General features: G+C 37.6%; 5 protein-coding genes and 1 pseudogene across 5 annotated transcripts; 3 read left to right on the top strand and 3 right to left on the bottom strand.

Annotated features, from left to right (window-relative positions):
• Nucleotides 1–31: 31 nt before the first annotated feature.
• LOC106349946 (RING-H2 finger protein ATL16) lies at nucleotides 32–550 on the top strand. The gene has a single exon (XM_013789906.1). The coding sequence runs from the start codon at nucleotides 32–34 to the stop codon at nucleotides 548–550; it is 519 nt and encodes a 172-aa protein (XP_013645360.1).
• A 1411-nt stretch (nucleotides 551–1961) lies between these two features.
• Nucleotides 1962–4099, bottom strand: LOC106347025 (vicilin-like seed storage protein At3g22640). The gene is made up of 6 exons (XM_013786511.3): nucleotides 3684–4099; nucleotides 3428–3603; nucleotides 3254–3334; nucleotides 2815–3126; nucleotides 2406–2724; nucleotides 1962–2314 (listed from the first exon to the last, which is right to left on the bottom strand). The coding sequence occupies exons 1-6, from the start codon at nucleotides 4057–4059 to the stop codon at nucleotides 2124–2126; spliced, it is 1455 nt and encodes a 484-aa protein (XP_013641965.1). The 5' UTR covers nucleotides 4060–4099; the 3' UTR covers nucleotides 1962–2123.
• A 1838-nt stretch (nucleotides 4100–5937) lies between these two features.
• Nucleotides 5938–7452, bottom strand: LOC106347026 (probable rRNA-processing protein EBP2 homolog). Its single transcript, XM_013786512.3, has 2 exons — nucleotides 7308–7452; nucleotides 5938–7019 (listed from the first exon to the last, which is right to left on the bottom strand). The coding sequence occupies exon 2, from the start codon at nucleotides 7017–7019 to the stop codon at nucleotides 6129–6131; it is 891 nt and encodes a 296-aa protein (XP_013641966.1). The 5' UTR covers nucleotides 7308–7452; the 3' UTR covers nucleotides 5938–6128.
• Nucleotides 7453–7667: 215 nt separating this feature from the next.
• On the top strand, nucleotides 7668–17096 carry LOC106349947 (annotated as a pseudogene).
• LOC106347027 (serine/threonine-protein kinase STY13) lies at nucleotides 16684–19389 on the bottom strand. The gene is made up of 4 exons (XM_013786513.3): nucleotides 17946–19389; nucleotides 17685–17859; nucleotides 17467–17601; nucleotides 16684–17093 (listed from the first exon to the last, which is right to left on the bottom strand). Exons 1-4 carry the CDS (start codon nucleotides 18569–18571, stop codon nucleotides 16887–16889), a joined length of 1143 nt encoding a protein of 380 aa, XP_013641967.1. The 5' UTR covers nucleotides 18572–19389; the 3' UTR covers nucleotides 16684–16886.
• Nucleotides 19390–21020: 1631 nt separating this feature from the next.
• On the top strand, nucleotides 21021–24696 carry LOC125580207. The gene is made up of 6 exons (XM_048744404.1): nucleotides 21021–21860; nucleotides 22115–22438; nucleotides 22580–22885; nucleotides 23097–23434; nucleotides 23503–23596; nucleotides 23764–24696. The coding sequence occupies exons 1-6, from the start codon at nucleotides 21021–21023 to the stop codon at nucleotides 24469–24471; spliced, it is 2610 nt and encodes an 869-aa protein (XP_048600361.1). The 3' UTR covers nucleotides 24472–24696.
• The last annotated feature ends 228 nt before the right edge of the window (nucleotides 24697–24924 follow it).

The following is a 24924-nucleotide window of genomic DNA, read 5'->3' as shown; positions in this document are numbered from 1 at the left end:
CTCCACCAAAGCTTTTATTGTTTGTATAGTTATGGACTTTCATATCGTAGCCGCCGGTGTGATAGGATTCTTGGCAGCAGCTTTCCTACTTGTAACCTGTTACGTTGTCGTTGACAAATGTTGGCGCAGAAACGACATTCATGACGGAGTCTCCTCATCTGGAGGGTTAAGCAACGACCATGATGATGACCATTTCATGTTTTACTCACCAGAGTTGAGAACCAGCGAAGAAGAAGAAGAGAATATCTCTCAACAATGCTCTGCCTGTTTGAATGAGTTTCACGTAAATGAGACTGTGAGGGTTATACCACACTGTTTTCATTTGTTTCACGTAGATTGCGTCGACCCAAAAAATGCCAGTTGCCCTCTGTGCCAAACTAGGTTTTCTTGTGACTCAAGTGTTCCTGCGGATGAGATTACTGCTCCCAACAATTCCCCAGTGAATGCGTTACACACCGTCGTGATTAGAGGCGAGGATGAGTATGAGGTCATTGAGATAGGTATATGGAACGGTAACACCAGTAGTGATGGAGAAGTTTCTTTATTTTGAACCCTAATTGCCCGCTTGCCTTCTTTGTCTTTTTTTTTTTTTTTTTTCTTGTTTCATTCCATAATTATTGTGTTATTCTTAATAATATTTTTAGATGCCTTTTTATTAGTCAAACGAGTTCATGAGTATTGTACGTATATTGGACTTTTAAGTTTGAGAAACTTTGCCTATGAAAAACATTGACATATTTAGTGTTTTTTTCTTTAAATTTCTTAACAAAGATATTTGCCTACGACAGACTGGAGATCTTTTTAAAAATCTTTTTAACATCTTACTCCTTCAATTAGACATTCAATTAGATATAAAGTTTTTTTTGCGTTGAATTAGATTCCAGGTGTTTTCCTATACCATGTACAATAATAAAATTTTAAATTAAAATTATATTTAAAAATAAAATTTTTGTTAATATTTTAATTTATGTATATATTTGAAATTATTCTTTTAGATAAAATTTTATCTGTTTAATTTTGTTAAAATATATTAAATTTACTTATATAAAATTTAGAAGAAAGAAAAAATTGATATAAAAATTGTATAATTATGTAAACTAAATTAAATAAAGAAGTTATAAAAAAATTATAATTATCAAAAAAATTTAAAGTAAACAGTATTTATAATATTTGTAAATATTAAAAACAAACAAATGGTATTTTTTGAAGTGAAGATGAAAATTAATCGAAACCGAACCATAACTTCGGTTAACAAAACTGAACTGGTAACCAGATCTTGTCCAAAATTTAACAACAAAACCAAAACTTCATTTCAGTCTGGTGACAAAATTAAGAAACTGAATTAGCCGAAATCGAACCAAAACTTCGGTTAACAAAACCGACCTGGTTAACCCGCATGCCTACTTGTGTTGTTGATTTTTAGAGCACCATTATTATCGCACAAATTATTTTGGGTTTCTTATTTTTATTTTATTTTTTTTAAAAGAAGAAACCAATCACGGACCGCCACGTGTAAGTAGGGTCCGCAAACAGCACTAAAAACAGACCAAAAACATCTCCTATCTCGCTACTTCTGCATACGTTTTTAATGAACTCTGCGGGATCCATACTTTAAAACTCTGGTTAGTATACCGCGATAATGGTGCTCTTACTACTCGGGTAAATTCATTATGTTCAATTAGACGTCAGATGATATAATAGTGATATCACAAGAAAAGGAGCCTCCATATAAAATGAGCATTCATTGTAGGCCCGGTCACTTCTTTTGTCCAACCTTTTCATTTTATCGTCTTTAAGCAAGATTGGTATTCAGTTTCCTGCACCACTTAACCTGCTTGGTAGCGCATAATTTAGTCTCTGACATATATTTTACCAAGTAACATTTTCAGATTATTGGTTTTCATAAAATAAATTCCCAATCTGGAGTTTTTTATAGAAAAGATCCACCCAACCAATAATCAACACAGATACGGAGGTTTTATTATTTATAAAACAGAGGAAATCCGTTACAAACATGTATACAACTCAAGAAACTCTGCAAGACGAAAGTTACGGAACGTCACCGTACTTTTATTACACCGTCAGACATGTACTTGACCTTCTTTTTTTTTTTTTTTGCATTATCAAAAACCGGCTAGGTTGAAGATTGATTGAAAGGATGGCTTGGGTTTCTCTGGAAATTGATGGCGAGGAGTCGTAGGTGCAAAGTGGGAATAGTTTTGGCTCGTGAACAACTTCTCCGCCATTTTGCTTCCCAGACCAAAGCTCAGCCTCGTCGCCACCGTGTTGATATTGCTCAGCATATTATCTTGCCCTATAAATCCAAACAAACAGTTGTCTTACAGAGTGAGACACACTACGAATTGTGGGAATAAAAATATCAATTAAAAATTATATTTCTTGACCTGCAAGGAACGTTCTTGTGCTGTTGGATGCATGAATACCAAACCCTACCGCGACAAAGTTTTCATCCTGTGAGAGTATAGCAAATGGATGACCTGCCGGAAGGATAAAAACTTCGCCTTTACACACGCGTGATACAATCTTGTGTACTTGTCCACTCATTTCTTCTTCTACTTCTTCTTCTTGTCCTGGTCCAAACCAGGGCTGTTGTTGCTCTCCTTGGAATGTGTAAGGACTAGCCATCTCATAGCGGGCGCAACCATTCTCAACAAACGTTACAAAGGTTGTCTCTGAATTATACTGAGGAAGGAACAAAGACCCCTGCATAGTTGCACAACCCAACTTTTAGATTAATTAGTAACTGATCCATCAAAAGCGGTCGGAACTATTTAAAGATTATTGAGTGTGAACCTGTGTCATGTTAACCCAACCGACAGCAATGTCAAGGTCTTGGAGTTGACTAAACTTTTTGGGATGTGCCTCGTGGTAACGGCCAAAGTCGTTGGAGTAGATTGCATCTTGTGTAAGGAGATTGAAAGGGCTCCCGAACGTGCTCCTGTCCTTGTCTTTGTGCTTATCCTTTTTGTTTTTGTGTTTGTTTGAAGGAGAAATAGCGTGTTCTGTAAGTTCTTTGATCTGGTCTGGAGAAACTCTCCTTATAATCCCTTGTCCCACTTGTTGTTGTGGTCTCCTAATCAATCTTCCTAGCAATTCTTCCGGTACCTATAGATTCCATAATACAAAACTTGTAATCATATATCTCATCTCGTGAAATTCACAAAACTGCCCTAGACTCGTATATGTGTTATATAACATATATTAAAAGATGAAAGGAAGTTAAGAAGCGTACGTTGAAACTGGCCGTGAGTACATCTTTACTAAACCCAGTGAAATAGGATTGGTGAAACCCGGAATGAGAAGGGAAGAAAACCTGCAAAAAATATCGAGGTTAAATAACAACATATTAAAATTAGTTAAGTGCAAAAAAAAAAAATATAAGATGTAAAAAAATTAAATAAAGGACCTGGAAGTGTCCAGGAACGTTGGCGGGGACGGCGATCTTGGCGAGACGGAGAGGAACGGTGCCGTTGGTGTTCGCGAAAAAGTGTGTGACGCTGGATGGGACTCTCACCACATCACCTTTCGTTATTTGAAAGGATTCATTTTCCGTATCCGTCACAAAACCAATCACTCCCTTCCCTAATATGATTTTTTAATCAAATTAAGTTTTTTTAGTACTACTAGAAGTGTACTACAAGATTGAAAAGAATGGATATAACCTTGTACGACTAGAAACACGTAATCGGCATCTAAATGGTGAGGAACAAGGAAAGTGTTAGGTTGCATCTCCTGGAAAAAGAAGCGGTAGTTTTCTATTCCACGGAAGAGAGTCGATGAGCGTTTAGTGAACTTGGGTAACATTTTCACAAAACCTTCCTGTGATTGAAAGAAATTCTTGAAACTCCACCGCCCAAAGTGGTATGGGTTCTTTGTTGCCTCTTCATCCCATCCCTCGCCGGAGCCCCCACCGTGACCTTCTTGTCCCTCTTGTTGTGGTGGTTCGAACTCTTGGACCTCCACCCGGAAGGCCAAGCAGTGGAAAACAGCTAAGGATATGAGAAGGAAAAGTGTTATGGTTAATTTGTTGATCGCCATTTTTTTTGTTGTTGATGTATTTCTTCTTGAAAGAAAAGGATGGAGATGGTTTTGGTTTATATAGGAAAGAGAGATTGACATGCATGGCGACGAGTGTTCCTATACAACAAAACTACGATTGGGCAATACTCAAACGTTTATCCAAACACTAAAAATATGGGTGAAAACATAAAACTAGAAGTTTGTGAGAGATATAAAATGGATTTTATTAGCATATACAAATTTTATAGAATTGGTTTGGATGTTGCGAAACGTGCATGTTTTAAACATCTAAGATGATAATCAATTTTAATTTACAGTCTGCTTCTAATAGTTATGTGTTCATCAAGTTTTCTTTTTGGTGTGATAAAATGTGTTTACAAGTTAATGTTACAATTTGATGTTTAAGAAAAATACAAACATTAGAAGATATGGATAACACTTGGGTGGAACGTGGTACGGGAGATAAGTACCACAACCACAAGGATTCTCTATGATGTTACTACGTGTCTTGTCACCAGGTTTTGTTGCACTTCGAATAGCATGACTATGACACTCGCATATTATTTTATTTTATCTTTTAGTGCGTGCGTCATGCTTCTATGATCAATAACAATTTAAATCTGTTAGTAATCAGTTAAAGGTATATATTAGTAGGCCTGGGACGGATCGGATATCCGGGCAATTTTAAGGTATCCGGATCCGGATCCTTATCCGGCGGATCCATAATTTTATTATCCTTATCCGGATCCGGGGTTCTCGGATATCCGGGTGTCGGATATCCTCCTAAAAATTGTAATATCCGGCGGATATCCGGATCCGGATTTGGATCCTTAAAATAAATAAAAAATAATATTAATATATATATATAAAATATTAACAATAATTTAAAATATATATATATAACATCTTTAATTATTTCTATGTACAATATTACAAAATTTACATAAAATTTATATATATTATTATAAAAATGAAAATATATTAAATAAAATTAATTTTTATATATAGATATTACTATTTTTGAAATATTTATTAATAAAACTTACGGATCCGGATATCCGGACTTAAAAATTAAGATATCCGGATCCGGATCCGGCTTTGACGGATCCAACATTTTACTATCCGGATCCGGATTCGGCCTCTCCGGATATCCGGATTTTTGGATCGGATCCGGATCGAATCTCGGATCGAATTCGGATCTCGGATAAAAGTCCCAGGCCTATATATTAGTAGTATAACGTATTTTCAAATTCCCTAAGAGAACTATTTACATTACAGTTCCACCTCATATATTGCATGTAAATCCTTTTCCAATATAAATCTCAAATCAAACGCCACAAAAAGGGGGGAAACTTGTCAGTAATTTATTGCAAAAACTAGTGATAATGTTTAAATGTGTTCCTTTAAGAAAAGTTTTAAGGTTCTTGTTGCAATTTCTTTAGGTTTGAATATTATTTAGAAACCCTATGGTTATAAACTTCCCAAGATTCATACAAATGGTAGAGGAAGAGGGAGTCACCGTTGCAGATATGTGCTTACTTTTTAGTTTTGAGGTGTTTAATAATTATGAAAAAAACTTAAACAGAGAAGACAGACACTAAAAGAAAGAACTTTAATCTTCCAAGTTCTCCTCCAAATCATGTATATTCAATCTCCCATAATTGGACTACAGTGCATAGGACATCACCAAGCAAACCATGTTTGGTGAAAGAGAACAAAACAGAATTTATCATGCCCAATGAACGAGAGAAGGATTTTTCTAAGAGATGGCTTGAGTAAACTTTTAATCCATGGTACTAGAACCTTTTAAAATCACTGGTAAAGTACTTACAAAGTCTTATTATTGTTGGATGATAAATTTAAAAGATTGATTCAAAGAAGAAACATCTTGTTATCTTTGAAACAAATGGACCTTTGTTAATAACTCAAAGAAATCATTAGTACAACATTGCAACTAAAGATATTGGTCCTCAAAAACCCTTCCTCAAGAGGGTCTTACAAACCAAGAAAAAAAAAACATTCTCTCAATACATAAAATCCAAAGATTGACAAAACAGTTTATGGGTTTATAGATGAACAAACCTTGTTCATCTCTTCTGTCTCTTGTTTCCACCAGCTTTGCCTCCACGAAACCCGCCTTTGAAATCATTAGTCGTCTCTGCAGTGTTCTGCTTGCTCAACCCTTTCCTTCCACCATGACCAAACTTGGAGTCCCTAAACTGCCTCTTCTTATTGTTCATCCTCGAAGCAGCCTTCCCTTTCCCTCCTGACCTATCACCAGGAGACACACCAGGCCTCTTCTTACCACCACCACCTCTCTGGAAACTCTTACCATTACCAAACTCAAGATCAAGCTCCCCCGCCCCACCTTTCTCACTAAACCCACTCTGCTGCCTCTGTTTCCTCCACTTCTTAACAGACTCAATCTCATCCTTCTTCTGCTTGGCCCTCTCCTTCATCTTCTGAGACTGTACTTCCTTAGCCATCTTCTTGTTATCCCTAGCTTTCCTCCTCTCTTCCATCTCCTCCATCTGTTTCTTCTCGCACAGAAGCTTAGACTTCACTTTCTCCATGTGCGTGTCTGACTTCACCATCTCCGCGTAGTAATCCGCGGGTCTGAGAAAGGGTAGTCCCATCTCCTGGAGCTTCTGGAAAGCCTGCCTTGTCCCTTGGAGGGCTTGAGTGTAGAAAGCCATCTCTCTAGCGAGGTCGTCGTTCACGTCGACGGCTTGTCCTTGCTCGATCTCGACGGTGAGCTTGTGAGTCCAGTCAATGTCTTCTGGCCAGCTAATGTCTTGAAGCTTATCAAGAAGCCCGTCTCTGTTGTAGACAGCGGTCTTTGTCGGCTCGGATAACTTCTCAGTGATGTCGTTGTCATCTGAATCTGAAAGAGATTCAGCTTCGGAGTCAGATGCTGCTCCGTTTTCATCAATCATGTTCATCTCATCATCTTCCACGAAATCATCTTCAAATGACATCTGCTCCAAATTTGATAAAATTAATCATTACAGGAACAACAGCAAAAAAAAAAAAAAAAAAAAAAAACAATTAAATTTAGAGTTTCTGAAACTAGGGTTTCTATGTCATCGAAGAAAAGACTCCATAACCTTTGAATATCACACAAACTAAGGACGACGAAAGATTGTAGCTTTACTCTTAACCTAGGTAAGGTCTATTACAGTAGAACGTCGTCAGTTTTGAGATTTAATAAGACGCTATACTCCTAGATTGACATAAACCGTTCAAGTAAAAGAAAAAGCACTTACGGTTTAACAACGAAGAAGATTGAAGAACTTCTCGCTTGAGAAGGGTTTTTAGAGAGATTGAACGACGGCGCCAGAGGAAGAAGACACAAAGGGTTTAACCCTTTTCTGCTTTATTCTAAAAACAAAATATTTATATAATAATTAATTTGAAATACAGAACAAAATATTTGCAAGAAACACCTCTAACTATCGAAATTTCATTTTATATTTTTATGCCAGAAACGATTCTTTGATTTCATTTCATTTCAATAAAATTGTAATACACAAAGAGTATATATGAAAAACAAAACTTTTGAGCCATACTCCAAACTCTAAATCCTAGGAAACTGGTCATCATCACTAACCAAACACTCAATCTTGAGTTTTGCTTCTCCCATACCCAGAGCCGTGCTTCAAGTGTATCCAAAAAGGCTTTCGCCTAGGGCCCCCAAAATATATAGTATTTTTAGGGCCCCAAATTTCCAAAAATTATTAGTAGTATATTGGTTTAAGTTTGCCATTTATTATTCAATGCAAGTTCAATTATCTACATTGCTTTTTTAAAAAATAAATATTTTATTTTATTGTCAATTTTCCAAATTGAAAAAAGGAATATATGTTTTATATGTCAAACTCCTAAATAAAAAGGAAAAAGTGCAGTTATACTTAATATATTTGGTTCGTATATATTCCTAAGTATTCTACGTGCAATGTTCACATCAATCTTTCTCAAGCAAGCACACACGTCTTCTTTCTTGGTTCTCATGGATCAAGCTCTTTATTCTCTTGAAACAAGGTTTGAGCAATTTCAGAAGTATGAACAAACATTTGGTTTTCTCTTTGATTTGGAGAAACTGAAATCAGCGAGTGAAGATAGTTTGATGGCATCTTGTACCAATCTTGAAGCAGCTTTAAAACATGTAAATCATTCTGATGTTATTGGGGATGATTTGTGTTTTGAACTGATGGTTCTAAAAGAGGCATTGCCACAAGATTACAAGAGACCTCTTGAAGTTTTGAACTTATTGAAAGGAAGGGAAGAGTGTTATCCAAACTCATGGATTGCTTATCAAATATTATTGACGATTCCAGTTTCTGTCGCCACTGCTGAAAGAAGCTTTTCCAAGTTAAAGCTAATAAAGTCTTATCTTCGATCAACCATGTCACAAGAAAGGTTAAATGGTCTAGCAATTATATCGATCGAGAGAGAATTAGTTAGGAATCTAGATTATGATAATTTGATTAAAGAGTTTATTGAAAAAGAGGGAAGAAAAATTTTGTCTTAGTTTTTTAAAGTTATTTTCTTAATATTTTTTTTTCAAATATATATTGTACTATGATAAAAAAAATTTTATAAAGGGACCCCATTTTTATATTCGGCTCTGCCCATACCATTCATCTCCACCAACATTTTGCAAAGTGCTTTCTCTAGGAACCATTCCTTTCCGCATTGCCTCCTCCAAGAACACGCAAGCTACTTCCACTTTCACAACCCTCTAATGACAAGAAGAAGAAGAAGGCTTGTTTGAGAGAAAGTCTTTGATCCAAGACGGATACGAGAAACCGATTCTCCGAGGTAAGGAAGACGAGACAAGCTTGCTGATCTGGACCTTCGCGAGCATTTTTTTCTTCTCTAAGTTCGGCCGATTTGACTGTCTTTCCGATGAAAGTTTGAGACTCTAAGTGCCGGGTTGATTTCAGGTCGGATCCTGGTCCAAGTTCGGACGAGTTTTTACGGTTTGAGAGCTTTCGGTTTTCAACTGGTTCTGATTCAATTTTCTCGGGTTTTGATTTATTCTTTTTTTTTTTGTTAACTTTAGACAATGAAATGTGAATGCTGCTGATGCTTATGTCTGACACCGGTTATGGTCTCTTTTAACCATTTCTTGGTTATAGACTTTGGATGCTAACTTTGCAAATGAATTACAGTCAGAGAGCATACTCTCAGGTTCTTGACCATTCTGATTGTTTTGCTTTTGTTTAAGCTAATGAAAACCTTAAACTTTTATGTAATTATAAAGTAATACATTATAATTTTTATAAATCATTGTATATTCGCAGAAACTAAATTTATGTATATAACAAATTTTGTTAAAATAAAATTATTATTTGAGTAATATTTGTAAATTTTAAAATAACATACATTATCTGAATTAGTCATACATTATCAGAATTAGTAATAATTATTAATGCTAGAATTATTAATGCATAGCGGTCAAGAAAAATTTGAAGGCGAGAGGGATGCAAGGGGAGATATCTTGTGATCGTTGTGGAGCTCCCGAGGAATCCATAAATCATGTGTTCTTTGAATGCCCACCATCGTGTCAGATTTGGGATCTCTCAAAGATACCATCACATCCGGATAACTTTCCCACTGGTTCTCTCTTTACAAATATGGATCATCTCTTCTGGAGGGTACGCCCAGAAATGTACGATCATCAATTTGCATGGATTTTATGGTATATCTGGAAGGGGAGAAATAATAAGGTTTTTTGTAATATCGATGTTGAGCCGAGTGAAACACTAAGAATAGCAGAAACATAGTCAATACTTTGGGCGGAAGCACAACTCCTAAATGCACATCGAGGAACACAACCAATAGAAGTGAGGATTGTACAATCTATTCAAGGGAGATGGTGTTTTATAGATGGGTCGTGGAAGGATAAAGATCTTTATTCAGGACAAGGTTGGTATAGTACCCTAGAGGGTTTTGATGGTCTAATGGGGACACGAAATGTTCGGGCATCTCTATCACCTCTTCATGCGGAGATAGAGGCTTTAATATGGGCAATGGAGTGTATGAAGAATTTGCATCAGTTTCAGGTCACGTTTGCAACAGATTGTTCTCAATTGGTGAAGATGGTTTCAGAACCAGAAGAATGACCGGCATTTGAAGTGTACTTGGAAGACATAAAAGTTTTGATGGGAAGTTTCAGAAACACAAAGATCATTCATGTACCTAGAACGGAGAACTCTAGGGCGGACAGTCTAGCACGCAGTGCCAGAAAACAACTGTCTTTCGTCGTTCACATGGATGCAGTGTTACCAGCTTGGTTCGCAGAGTCAATATGAGTATGTATTTGATGACAAAAAAAAAAGAAATATTAATGCTAGAATATATTTGAAAATTTATTCTAATTGTTTTAACATTGACTGGAGTTTTGTTGATTCTTGAATGGCTTAATTTTGATGTAAAATAACATATTTTGAACGTAATAATCTTTCTTTCATGTACAACATCTTATGTGTTGCTTGACATCGTCTATTCATGACCATCTTTTAGCACGTACAAGTGGAGCGGTCGACCATGGTCCAAAATTTTAGAGGGTTCATAATTTTTTTTTGTTTTAGTAATAATTATAAATTTTAAATCATATATTTATAGGAAATTCAGAATAACTATATTTGAATTTAAATTTCGTATTTATAACCAATAAATATAAATTACAATTCTTTATTTTGTTTATTTTTTTTTAATTTTTTTTTATCGTCAACTATTACAGACTCATACGGACTCTGTAAACCAAACCGGGTGATCTGCATCCATGTGAACGACAAAAGACGGTTGCTTCCTAGCACTGCGTGCTAGTCTATCCGCCATTGTATTTTTCGTCCTTGGTACATAGATGATCTCTGATCTGGTGAAGCTCTCTTTTAGGGTCTTGACATCCTCCAAGTAATTTGCAAAAGCTGGCCATTCATCTGGGTCCGAAACCATCTTCACCAATTGAGAACAATCCGTTGCAAACGTAACCTGAAACTGACGTAAATTCCTCATACATTCCATTGCCCAAAGAAGCGCTTCCATCTCCGCATGAAGGGGAGAGATACTAGCCCTCACATTCCTTGCCCCCAACAATCCCTCAAATCCTTCTAAGGTGCTGAGCCAACCTTGTCCTGAAAAAATATCCCCCTCTTTCCATGAACCATCTGTGAAACACCATCTTCCTGGAATTGACGGCAATGTCGTATCCACTTGTTGTGGTATTATCCTCTGTTCATTCAATATTTGTGCTTCAGTCCACAGTGTTGATTCTGTTTCCGCTAATTTAAGTGTATCCATGGGATCCATATCCAAATTACTGAAGACTTTATTATTCCTAGCTTTCTAGATGTACCATAGTATCCATGCAAACTGATGATCTTCCAGCTGCGGAAAAACTCTCCAAAATAGATGATCCATGTTTGTGAAGAGAGAACTTGTTGGGAAAATATTTGGAAGACGGCCCTGCATCTACTACATCATTTTGGTCTTATACATCTTATATAAACCTCACGATCAGTCGATCCCTCACCAACACTACAAACTCGAGAGTTCGTCATTGAATTGAAATCACTATATATGGCTTCCCAAAAAATCCAAAAAGTTCATCCTCCTTTTCACTTTGTTCTCTTCCCTTTCATGGCTCAGGGCTACATGATTCCAATGGTTGATATTGCAAGACTTCTGGTTCAGCACGGGGTGACCATAACAATTGTCACGACGCCTCACAAGGTAGAGAGGTTCAATAATGTATTAAACCGTGCCATCGAGGCTGGTTTGCCCATCAACGTAGTGCATGTGAAACTTACATTTCAAGAAGTTGGGCTGCCAGAAGGACAAGATAATATCGATTCATTTGACTCGATGGAGTTCATGGTACCTTTTTTTCAAAGCGGGTAACATGCTGGAAGAGCGGTATAGAAGATAAACCACATGGTATTGTACTTTTATTAGAGGCAGTCTTGTTACTTTGAAGAGCAAGAAGCAGAAAGTTGTGTCTTGTTCAAGTGCTGAAGCCGAGTATAGCGCAATGAAAAAGATGTCAATTGAGTTAGTATGGATCAAAGGACTTCTCAAGGACTCATGCATTGTGACAATCAAGCTGTCATCTACATTTCTTCAAATTCAGTGTTCCATGAGAGGACCCTAAACATATATAGGATGATTGTCACAAGGTCAGATAATTGGTGGTTCAAGGTTTTATCCTTCCATCCTACACAAGAAGTGAAGATCAGCTTGATGATATGTTTACAAAATCAGCAAGATTGGACTCACTGATCTTTCTCGGTCATAGTCCTCTAATCATGGAGTCTCCACTCATTTTCCCTTTGTAAGATTTTGTCTCACCGGATTTTTTTACTAAGGTTTTTAACGAGGGATGTCTTCATGATTTCCAAGCTTGACTTGTTCCTATTATCAAGCTTGAGAGGGAGTATTGAGATGAAGATATATATATTGAGATGAGAAATACTATACTATTCTTATCAGATAGTATAGTCCAAGACTAGTTGTTGAGATGCATTAATTGTGCATATGTTCTGGAAAACTAAAGCCTCTTGCATATTAAGCCTTTATTGTATCTTCTCTGCATGTTCAGTATTTGAATTAGAGGCTCCTCTTGTATATTGTATAAATATGTAATCTATTCTGAATAATAAACCAAAGAGAATTATTATTTTCTCTTCCATACTTCTCTCTTTTTTTCTAAGTTGTAACCTACTCTCGCTCTGGTTCTTCACACTTTTGTCAATTATTCTAGACCAAGCTGTCTAGTTTCTGATTTTGTGTGTTTTATACAAGAAAAAATGCCAATGCCTTCAATATACCAAAGGTCGTTTTCCATGGAGCGTCTTGCTTTTGTCTTTTGTGTATGCATGTTTTACGCGGAAACATAGAGATCTTGCAGAATCTAAAGTCTGAAAAAGAGTATTTCACTGTTCCTACTTTTCCTGACAGAGTTCAATTCACAAAGCCTTAAGTTCCCGTGAGAACCGATGAAAAGGCCGGAGACTGGATGGACTTCTTGGATGAAATGGTAGAAGCAGATAACACATCCTATGGTGCAATCATCAACACATTTCAGGAGCTGGAGCCTTCTTATGTCAAAGAGCACAAGGAGGCAAGAGATAGGAAAGTATGGTCCATTGGACCTGTTTCCTTGTGCAACAAAAAAGCATCAGACAAAGCTGAGAGGGAAAACAAGGCGGTCATTGATCAAGAAGAATGCCTTAAATGGGTTGATTCTAAAGAAGAAGCGTCGGTTCTATATGTTTGCCTTGGAAGTATCTGCAATCTTCCTCTCTCTCAGCTCAAGGAGCTAGGGCTAGGCCTAGAGAAATCTCAAAGACCTTTCGTTTGGGTCATAAGAGGTTGGGAAAAGTATAGTGAACTTGCTGAGTGGTTATTAGAGAGCGGATTTGAAGAAAGGGTCAAAGAGAGAGAGGGCTTCTCATAAAAGGATGGGCACGTCAAGTGCTTATCCTTTCACACCCTTCTGTTGAAGGATTCTTAACACATTGTGGATGGAACTCAACTCTAGAAGGAATCACGTCAGGTGTTCCATTGCTCACATGGCCATTGTTTGGTGACCAGTTCTGCAACCAGAAGCTGGTCGTGGAGGTTCTTAAAGTCGGTGTAGGAGCTGGGATTGAAGAGGTTATGAATTGGGGAGAAGAGGAGAATATATTAGTGTTGCTGGATAATGAAGGCGTGAGGAAGGCAGTGGAAGAGTTAATGGGTGATGGGATGATGCTAAGGAGAGAAGAAGAAGAGCCAAAAAGCTTGGAGAATTAGCTCACATGTAGAGATGTCAAATAGGTTTACCCATCCCGTTCCGTCCTGTACCGCGGCGGGTTAGTCGTCGAGCAGGTTACAGCGGGCCTGTCCCGCGCGGGCTGCTGTCTTCAAAATGCCGGCCCAAACCCGTACCGCAGAATATATAAGCCTTCGCGGGCCATTCCGCGGGACGCTTCTTTATCAAACCGCCTACTACAGTTCCTTTCATGAATGTTTAAGTAGAAGAGTTGTGTAAGAGAGTTGAAGAGAGCTCATTAAGCTTCACTAAAGCATTATCAAAATCAATGCCACAAAGCTCCGTTTGTGCTTGTGTTCTTGAGTTAAAAGGCTTCTTTTGTTATCAGCATAAGCTTTTGTTGAGTTTGAATCTGATTGAGTTGTTGTCTTTGTAATAATTTGGCTCAATTGTTGTATGTCTTCATCAAACCATCTCTTTTTTTAATTATTTGGATTGCAAAAAAAATCGTGAATCACTTTGCCAAATTATACAAGTGACGTGATATACAACTAACTTTTCTCCTAAACAACACCATTGTAACCAAATTTAATTTAAGAAAAACACCACTTCACAGTATTGAAAACAAAACCAATCAACTTAAACAAGAAATATCGCATTATAATAAAGCAATTCATAGTTGTGTGTAATAAAAAGAGAAAACCAAATCAAAACACCACCAGAGCTCGAATCGTCATCGCTGGAGCTGGAGTCGTCATCGCCGGAGCTCGAATCATCATCGCCGGAGCTCGAATCATGCACATGTTTTCTAGGGGAAAAGTCACAAAAATCGCTTTCTTCTCACTCTTTTCTCATTTGTTTCAGGTAAAATAAGAAATGAAGAAAAAAATGCGGGTCCATGTAATCCCGCATGACCCGTTTCGGTCCATCCCGCAAAAGACCCAGTCCCGCAAAGACACGTCCCGCGAGGCCCACAAATTTGCGGGCCTAGAAAACCTCGTCCCAATACCGTACCACGACAGTTCTTTACGGGCCAGGCCCGCGGTCCAGATCCATGATTGTCATCTCTACTCACAGGACTGTGGATGAAGGAGGCTCTTCTCATTCTAACATCACATTCCTCTTGCAAGATATATCGCAGTTAGCACAATCCAAGAAATGGTTACGTCAATCAATATTATTAAAATAGAAAAACTTTTTATCTATTTACAAATAGTCTAGGTTGGACCATTACATATATTTAGTTATTATTATTTTGTCATATATACTAATTAATTATTTTTAGTGGCTAATATTTTTCTATAATATTATAATAAAACCTTTTTGAACATATTTTTAGCAGCTAATCGAATTTTCAAATTATGGTTTTCAATTCAAAAACAAATATTTCCCAAATTTTACCTTAATGCAATTTGACAAATTTTCTGAATTTATACTATTAAAATATAAACATTTCTTTTAGAGTAATATTGATATTATGTGATATATATAGAATATGTCAATGATAGTAATTCAAATGTAAATTTCTAAATATATATATGATTTATAAATTATTATTAAAATAAAATTATCAAATGTAAAATTAATTTAATAATATTTACGTAAAAGGGTTATATATATTTGCAAACATAATTAAATTCTTATATGAGTTAATGAATAAACTTAAAAATTTAATACAAAATTATAAAACTAATTTAAATAATTATACTAAAATAACAAAATAGTACATAACACATACTTATAGATCTAAATGGACAAATTTTATTAGATCTTAAAATTGAATGGGCTAACATGTTAGTAATTAAACAGGACGGGTTCTAAATGAGACGGGTTTAAGTGAACCGAGTTCTACCCATTTTAACATTCTTAACAAAAATGTTGATGTGTTTTTGTTATATTTTTACAACGTAAAATATATCTAAATGGACAAATATTATCTTAAAATTGAATAGGTCTAACATATTAGTAATTAAATGGGACGGGTTCTAAATGAGTCAGGTTTAAATGAAACGAATTATCATATATTAACATTCTTAACAAAAGTATTGATGTGTTTTTATTAGATTTTTTACAACATAAAATATCCCGCTTTTTCAAAGCGCGGGTAAAAATCTAGTATTTTTTTTAAGTTATAAAAATAAATGTTAACAATAATGTTTGTCTTAAGTAAACTATAGTTTATCATTCCTCTAATAATGTAGTTTATCAGAGAGAAAATAAACAATATTTAAAATAATATAAAATGTTTCATATGACGAAGCTTTCATTATATATTTGCATGGCATCCTCTTTTGTTGATGAAATTTTTTGATGCTTCTTAAAATAGACAAGTTTAATTTGGATGCTTAATTTTGCAAATGAATTACAGTCAGAGTTTACACCAGGTTCTTGACTATTCGGATTGTTTTGCCTTTGTTTGAGCTAATGAGACCAGGGGCCATTGTAAGTTTCTCGCTGTGTCGGGCTAAGCATAGATTGCTTCTCCTGCCCATCAGAACATTACTAAGATCACCTTCTTGGCCCAAGTCACTAGCTCTTCAGCTAATCTCATCGAGCATTGCTGATATTTTTTTTGGCATTGGAGGGTGTGATTCATCCCCCGATGTGAACAAATGGGTCTTACCTCTAATCTCTACTAGACTAGTTTGGTTATCAACTATGGCCTAACTCTAACTTTGGATCACTCTAAAGTCTAAACCAAGGCTTAAATAATAAAGCTTCCCACTGAAAACAGAAGTTTCCCAAAACGATGACAGAAAAAATTACAAGAGATTTAGAAATGGTTAAGTTGAACGTTGCCATAAAAGAAACAAAGAATTAAGTAACGACATTTTAACTAATCCGATGTATATTAGAGCAAAACAAAAGTTATCAACGTCTTATGAAAAAATGTTATTTGATATTTCCATTTGTATATTGAAAGCAAACGCCAGTATTAGTATTCACAATGACAGAAAGTATATATTATTTTTGATAACAATGAAAACCTTTTTAAAAAATCTTGACAGATCAAAGAAGAAGAAAACAGAGCATTGCTCCAAAATTCAATGTGAAAGGTAAAGAGGAGAGGGGTGAAACGGTAAATTTAGGGACCACGACCGGAGACAAAACAGAAACAGCCAGGTCTCTGATCTTCGGGGATCATTCCCCCGCCTTTGGAAGTATCGACACCTTCAAGCATCTTCACGACTTCCTCCATCTCCGGTCGTTTCTCAGGATTCGCTTCCCAGCATTTCTTCATGATGCTTGATAATGATGTTGGGCAACATCTCGGAATGTCCGGTCTCAGATTCTGTTTCAAAAACCAAATCATCTTAGACTAAACCCAAACCAAACCAAACCAATTGAATTTTATCCACAAAACCGAATAAAGATTTTAGCGTAGGGTAACCAAACACACACACACACACACTAAACCGAACAAATAAACCAAAATTTATCATATATCAGAAAGATGTATATTCGTATAATCCGTACGTTAACCGACTTTAATCCAACTCTAATACCAAACCAACATGAAATCAATTAGTACTTCGTTTCAGTTTTTCTATTAAACCGATTTTAAACAAAAAACATTAAATCCCGATAAAAAAAACCATAAAAAGAAACCATAACCGGGTTAACCCACACCTACTAGTATGGATTTGTATGAAAGTTTCACTGACCTGACGAACAACAGCAGAAGAAACATCAGCAAAGCTGAGATCAGGATAAGGCATATCACAACAGTAAATTTCCCACAAGCATATCCCAAAGCTGTAAACATCACATCTTCTGTTGTATGGCTTACCATCAAGAACCTAACCTCACAATCACACAATCAGTTTCAAGAAAACCCAAAAGAGAAAGAAGATGTAATGTTTCTTTCTGTTTTGTATTATACCTCTGGAGCCATGTATCCAAGAGTACCAGTCTCCCCAGTCATGTCCTTTGGATTCTGAGCTTCAACTCTAGCCACTCCAAAATCAGCTATCTTTAGATTCCTCTGGTAATCCAATAGCATGTTCTCTGTTTTCACATCGCGATGAACGATTCTCTCTGAATGCAAATAACTTAGCCTGTGCAGAAAGAACATTCTTGAAATCAGACTCATGAAGAATAAAAAAAAAAAAGGGTAGTTATGTGTGTTTAAGTACATTATTACCCTCGGGAGAGATCAAGAGCGAGCTGAACAACAACTTTGAAAGCGAGTTTCCTTCTCCTGTTACGGAACAAGAACTGTTTAAGAGTTCCACCAGGAAGATACTCCACAACCACACAACATGCTCTCTGAGGCAACGAGTTCTCATTCTCAGCTGATGATGGTATCTTCAGATTCGTTGTTCCCATTGATGCTCCAACAAACTTTGTGACATTGGGATGGTCAAGTTTGTGCCAAACCGCAACTTCTTGTCGGAATGAAGCACGTAGAGCTGAAGTCTCAGCCGCTGTCGCGTAACCATCTTCTCCCCAATCAAGCACCTTCACTGCAACGTCTTGACCATCATAGATGCCTTTGTAGACAATACCATAAGCACCACGAGCAATGACATTCCTCATCTCCAGTTTAGCCAAGTCGATCTCCCACTCTTCCTTAGGCTTTGGGTTCTTCTCGATGTTTCTTGACCAAACCCTACTCAGATGTTTCTCCAGCTGAATGTCTAGATTCTTCAGATCGATCTTGTCGGCTCGAAAAATCATGTCTTTCTTGCTGTTGTTCCCAACAGCAGCTCCTCCTCTGCTTCTGAGGTTGTTTTCCGGTGTAGCTTCTGTCTCATTTGTTGGTTCCATTTTTTTTTTTCGTTTACTTTCTTCTAAAGTAACCTCAGACACACAGAGAACGATACACAACACAACTCAAACAATCACCAAACAAGATTCTGACAGAAAATTTTCATCATTATCAAATTGTTTTTTTTTCCTTTTTATGAGAATTTCGCAAATATGTTAAAACAATAGTATTGTGCAGAAAACCTGAACTAATTTATTTTTTTGAAAGAATCTGTTTAAACTATTACACCAACCTCAAGTTTCTGGACATGTTCTTCTGACATCCAGATTCTAATATATATTTGAAAAGACTTTTTTTTCAATCGATAACAAATTCCACAGGCTGAAATTCTCTTCAATAATAGCGTTGAAAATTCAATTAAAAATAAGAAAACAGAAAATTCAAAATGAAATTAAAAACAACAATTCTACAAAAAAAAAAAGTAAACCCTAAGAAACCGACTCGTCGACCACTATTATCATTGACCCAGAATATATATATCTATTTTTTTAAAACTAAATTTTCTACAATATCATAAACCCAGAAACGTCACCAAAATTTCAGAGATCAAACGTTATCAATCATCCACTAGACCATGCAAAGAAAAAAAAACATCGACGAGATCGCTAGAAGAAGAGATTTCTTTCTTCCTCCGAAGAAAACAACCTCAGAGAGATCAAAACAGAGGATTGTTTTGAAGGAAAAGAGATCTGAGGAAGGAGAAGAAAAAGAAGAAAAAGAATCTATGAAACGATGAAGGAGAGGCGGAGCGTGAAAGACGGAAAGGAAGAATGGCTTTTGATTTGATGACAAAGCTGGTTTTAAGGAGACGTATGTATTTGCTATTTGTTTCTACTCAGAGAAATATATTGGCCCCATAAGGCAAAAATATTACCTTTACTTTGAAAGACAAAATACAAAGACAATTACATGTACGTAGAGTAGACCACTTTTGTGGAAATATATTTATTTGTTTTTATTTTTTTGAAAATTATTGATTTTTTAGTCCAGATAATTCATGTAGTGGAAGGTAATGAATTGCCAAGTGTGACTCAAAACTTGGAGTCAAACCCAAAACAATACCCCAACTTGGGTCAAAGGCAAAAGTAACCTAAAAGGCTATTGAAATTACAACTATCCCCTTGTGACCAAACAAAAAAACGGAATTCTTTTTACGTTTCTACCCCTCGCAAGTCGTCTGTTTAGACGACTTGAAAATAAGTCGTCCAGACGACTTAACTTAAAATCGTCTGGACAGTTAGTCTTAAACATAATTTAAAAATTTTGTAAAAAATATTTTGATAAGTGAAAAATGGGAATTATGTAATTAACATATGTCTTAGGAGGTATAAATTAAGATATAACAAATTTCAATTGTTTTCAGCATAGATGAGTGAAAGTAGTGAGTCATGATATTCTTAAGTTTATGTTTCATCAACATATGTTGTAGTATTGTATGTGTTCTTAGGGTTAGATTTTGGAAAGCATTAAAACCGTTTTTGAAAATTTTTAAAATTACTTATGCGTGTTCATTTCTGTGTATAGTAAACACTATTTAAGTATAATTTGATTTTATAACGTGGTTAGTTAGTTAATCTAGTCATTTTAGTTTAGGGGTTCATTTTAGGGTCTAGGACGACTTAATATTTTGTCGTCTGAAAACAGACGACTAAATATTAAGTCGTCTGTTGTACATTATCAGCCAGAATAAGTCGTCTAAACCGGACCAAACCTTAAAGTTTACCAATGTAATTTTAAAGCTAACCGGATTATTTACCCAATATATAAGGTGATTTTTTTTTTTTGTTTCATTTTTCGCGATATTCAGAAACCCTAACAGTTCTCTCTCAAAGGCGATTTCGAATTCCCACGATTTCCGAACAAACCATCGTTCTCAACATCGGCTATCTATCTCACTTCATTCTCACCGTTGTCGCCGCAGCTTCTTCTAACCCTAGCGCCGCCGATTCCTCTAAACCCTAGCGCCGCCGATTCCTCTAAACCCTAGCGCCGCCGCTTCCACTATTTCCGAACAAACCGTCGCCCTCGCCACCGTGGTCACCAACGTTCTAAACACTAGCGCCGCCGCTTCTTCTAAACCCTAGCGCCGCCGCTTCTTCTCTGTAAACCTTAGCGCCGTTTCTCTGTAAACCCTAACGCCGCTAAGTCATCAATCTCGAGGAAAAGATGAACATAAAACGTTGTCTCTATCAATTTACTCATTCTCACCGTTTCACGTTTATTTTTTCAGATCTATAACCGCAATGACGAGTACTCCAACTCCTTCTGCGACTGGAAGACTTGTAAGTAATTTAAGTCGTCTGGAAAGTCTTCCAACTGGACGACTTAGTAGATGACTTAAATATAAGTCGTCCATTTGGAAGACTTTCCAGACGACTTAATTATAAGTCGTCTACTAAGTCGTCTGGACTTATATTGTTGTCTTTGATTATTTTGCAGACAAAAAGGATGGATATTCCAGAACTCCCCCGTAGGTTATACACATCAGGGGAAGAACCAGAAGCCCACAATAGCATTTCGTATCATACGGATAACAGCAAGTTGCATACTGCTCTTAGGAAAGCTCTTACTGATGACGAATTTGAAGAGCTCAAGGAGTCGAGTTTGGGAGTTTTCATCAAGTTCAAGGAGCAGGGATTTGGTTGGGCTTCAAGGCTGGTTCACTACATGCTCAGTTTCAAGCTGGACATTAAGAAGAAGTATGAGATGTGGTCTCTCGTTGGTCCAGAACCTTTGAGGTTTTCACTGTTAGAGTTTGAAAACCTCACTGGTCTAAACTGCGAGTACATCGAGGACCTTGAGACACCAAAATGTGACGTTACCCCAGAGATGGTTTCTTTCTGGGGGATGCTGGGAGTTCATCTGGAAGCTGGGCCAACTACTGATCAGATAATAGCAGCACTGCAGAGATGCGGGGATTGGTCCAGGGAAGATCGCAAGCGGCTCGCGTACCTCTCCATCTTCACTGGATTCATTGAAGGGAGAAAGTTTTCAACCGCTACACGATCTACTCTGGCAAGGCTAGTGATGGATTTAGAACGGTTTGAGAATTATCCATGGGGGAGAGTCGCATTTAAGGTGCTGATGGACTCTTTGTGGAACAAAGAAATTGCTGGCTGTTACACCGTGGATGGGTTTATACAAGTTCTTCAGGTCTGGACGTACACAGCTATGCCGGAATTGGGTGCTAGTATTGGTGGTCCCAGAGCAGACAGTCCGTCTCCACCGATACTGGCTTACGAGGGCAGCAGAGGCCGCAGATCAATGAAAGCTGCTATCTTGAGTCAGGTATTTACTTCAATCCAAAAGACTGCGCAGACGACTTATTATAAGTCGTCTGGAAGGTCGTCCAGCTGGACGACTTATCGGACGACTTAATTAAGTCGTCTGGAAAGTCTTCCATCTGGACGACTTATTAGACGACTTATTATAAGTCGTCTGGAAGGTCTTCCAGCTGGACGACTTAGTAGACGACTTATAATTAAGTCGTCTATTTAGTATTTTTTTTCAAATATCTAACTCGATTCTTCTATTTACTGCAGACCCGCGTGATCAACTTTGTTGAGAAGGACATTAGTGAAATGTGGCCAAAATGGGACTCTGAGGTTGAGGACCTGCCCGCGGAGAACATCATTAAAGTCATGTATGAGCGGAGACCGTGGAAGTGGACCATGGATTGCTGGGAAGTCACTGGTACTAAGGTCAATACAAAACCTAAGGTTGTGACTCCATCAAAGAAGGCCAAAGAGATGGTTGTGTTGGAGGAGGAGGAGGAGGAGGAGGAAGACAATCCAAGACCTCGGAAGAAAGCTCGTAAAGAGGCTCCTAAAGTGGCTAGTGAAGAGGCTAGAGAAGAGGCTAGAGGGGTGACCAGAGAGGAGTTGGAAATTATGTTCAAGGGCGTAGCTGACTGCATGAAAAAAGGGTTTAATAAGTGCATGAGGGAGTTTAGGAAGTTGTCCGATAGATTGGAAGCTGTGGAGAAGAAGGTTGGTGTCACCAATCAGGCTACCCCTCAAGATAAACAGCCTACCCCTCTTGCCAAAGAAACCGGGGGTAGAAACAAACAGGCTACCCCTCAAGATAAACAACCTACCCCTCTTGCCAAAGAAACCGGGGGTAGAAACAAACAGGCTACCCCTCATGCCAATGAAACCGTGGTTAGTAACCAGCCTCCTCCTCATCAAACCAAACAGCAGCCTCCTCCTCCTCAAAAGAAACAGCAGCAGCCTCCTCCTCCTCAAAAGAAACAGCCTCCTCCTCAAAAGAAACAGCCTCCTCCTCAAAAGAAACAGCCTCCTCAAATCAAAGAGGTTAGTATCAAATCCAGGGTTAACTAGTTGTCCAGACGACTGTAAAAGTTGTCTGGACGACTAGTTGACCCTGGACGACTTAAACGTAAGTTGTCTGGACGACTAGTTGACCACGGAAGACTTAATTTTAAGTCGTCCAGGTCCAACTAGTCGTCCAGACAACTTTTGTTTAAGTCGTCCAGAGTTAACTTGTGTGCAACTTTTATTGCAGAGATGGTTGCCGGAGGATACAGCAACCGAGGCGAACTCGGTAAATAAGACCTCCAAAGAGATTGTTGCTGTCACTTCCACCGATCACCAACCGAGCCTCGCTTCCACCGATCAACAACCGAGCCTCGCTTCCACCGAGCCAAGCGATCCAGTTTCAGAACCGAGCCTGGTTGTATTGGACAAGCGTGCAAAGAGTAAACGAGCGAAGAAACCTGCTCCCACTGTGAGATCTCCTTATACGGCAGAGAAAAAAAAAGATAAAGTGGCAGCCTATAATCCATTTCCGCCAGTAAACAAAGATCGGTTGAAGGAACTCGCTGATTGGTTGAAAACTGATCCGTAAGTGATTGCTTTACCCATAATAGCTTGATTTAGTCGTCCAAAACTGATTGCTTTTTTGTTTGCAGTCATTATTTAACTAAGACCGAGGACAAACCACGTACATCACCAACAAGGTGGTACCACTTCCTCCGGACAGCCAGAGGATGGCTGGAAGACTGCGTAAGTCTTCTGCACACGATTTAAGTCGTCTACAAAGTCGTCCAAGTAGACTACTTTCCAGACGACTTATTATAAGTCGTCTGGAAAGTCGTCTACTTGGACGACCACGTAGACGACTTATATTTAAGTCGTCTGGTAACTTCTAACTTGTTATATTTAATATGCAGCATATAGATGCTTGGATTAATGTGCTAAGGCAGAGGTATCAGGAGAACCCACAAGCTTTCAGGAGCGAGCGAATGTGCTTCCTGGATCACAACTTTTCCCAGTCTTGGAGAGAGCAGTATCACCTCTTCAAAACATCGGAACCTGATCACAAAGGTTTAGGAAGAGTTCTACCTGGTGGGGCGTCGTATTTTTATGACGGATCAATACCTTCATTTTGCCAATCAAACAAGAAGTGGGGGGAGGACATTGATGATATCTATGCGCCAGTGAACTTGGACGACAAGCATTGGGTTGCTATTTGGATATCGATCCCTAAGAGGCACATAGTCGTCTGGGACAGCATACCTTCATCTAGTGTACCAGACGCATGGGATGCGATAATGGAGCCTTTTCTCCAGATGGTCCCTTATCTGCTTGTTGAGTGCGCAGCCACCGACGAAATACGGGTCAAATACGGGTTGGAGCCATACACATATGAGAGACCGCTGAAAGGTGTACCCACGGCCAACAATGGTGATTGTGGCGTGTACACTGTAAAGTACATTGAATGTCATGCTCTCGGTGTCTCCTTTGACCCTAAAGACTTTGCTAGGTGCAACGCAAAGAAAATGAGGGATAATATGGCGGTGGATATATGGAAGGAGCTTGTTGATCAGCATCTAAAAGAAAATGTGGATGGTGATAGGTTCGTGGGCTTGTATGATTAGATTAGTGTTTGTATTTGAACTTGTCTTTGTATTTGAATATATAAGTTGAACTTGTAAATATATAAGTTGTAAATATATAAGTTGTCTGGAAGATTAGTGTTTGTATTTGAACTTGTAAATATATAAGTTGTCTGGAAGAAATAAGTCGTCTGGAAGGTTTTCCAACTGGACGACTTACAAATAAGTCGTCTAGAAGGTTTGGACGACTTATTATAAGTCGTCTGGAAGGTTTTCCAACTGGACGACTTACAAATAAGTCGTCTAGAAGGTTTGGACGACTTATTATAAGTCGTCTGGAAGGTTTTCCAACTGGACGACTTACAAATAAGTCGTCTAGAAGGTTTGGACGACTTGAAGGGATAGTAGAAGGTAGTCTAAAAATAAAATACACTTGAAGGGATAGTAGAAGGTCGTCTAAAAATAAAATACACTGGACGACTTAGTAGAAGGTCG

Source organism: Brassica napus, chromosome C1, assembly GCF_020379485.1.
Source record: "Brassica napus cultivar Da-Ae chromosome C1, Da-Ae, whole genome shotgun sequence".
Taxonomy (NCBI): domain Eukaryota; kingdom Viridiplantae; phylum Streptophyta; class Magnoliopsida; order Brassicales; family Brassicaceae; genus Brassica; species Brassica napus.
Note: the sequence above shows the minus strand (reverse complement) of the source record. Positions and strands in the feature narration are given on the sequence as shown.

Excerpts from the sequence above, each read along its gene's own strand:
- LOC106347025 (XM_013786511.3), bottom strand. The coding sequence starts at position 4,059 with ATGGCGATCAACAAATTAACCATAACACTTTTCCTTCTCATATCCTTA. Across the intron at positions 3,604-3,683 it reads CGTGTTTCTAGTCGTACAAG|GGAAGGGAGTGATTGGTTTT; the intron begins GTTATATCCATT and ends AAATCATATTAG. Across the intron at positions 3,127-3,253 it reads TACTCACGGCCAGTTTCAAC|GTACCGGAAGAATTGCTAGG; the intron begins GTACGCTTCTTA and ends TGGAATCTATAG.
- LOC106347027 (XM_013786513.3), bottom strand. The coding sequence starts at position 18,571 with ATGGAACCAACAAATGAGACAGAAGCTACACCGGAAAACAACCTCAGA. Across the intron at positions 17,860-17,945 it reads GCTCTTGATCTCTCCCGAGG|GCTAAGTTATTTGCATTCAG; the intron begins GTAATAATGTAC and ends CTTTCTGCACAG. Across the intron at positions 17,602-17,684 it reads TTGGATACATGGCTCCAGAG|GTTCTTGATGGTAAGCCATA; the intron begins GTATAATACAAA and ends TTGTGAGGTTAG.
- LOC125580207 (XM_048744404.1), top strand. The coding sequence starts at position 21,021 with ATGGATATTCCAGAACTCCCCCGTAGGTTATACACATCAGGGGAAGAA. Across the intron at positions 22,439-22,579 it reads CTAGAGAAGAGGCTAGAGGG|GCTACCCCTCAAGATAAACA; the intron begins GTGACCAGAGAG and ends GTCACCAATCAG. Across the intron at positions 23,597-23,763 it reads GAGGATGGCTGGAAGACTGC|CATATAGATGCTTGGATTAA; the intron begins GTAAGTCTTCTG and ends TTTAATATGCAG.
- LOC106349946 (XM_013789906.1), top strand. The coding sequence starts at position 32 with ATGGACTTTCATATCGTAGCCGCCGGTGTGATAGGATTCTTGGCAGCA.
- LOC106347026 (XM_013786512.3), bottom strand. The coding sequence starts at position 7,019 with ATGTCATTTGAAGATGATTTCGTGGAAGATGATGAGATGAACATGATT.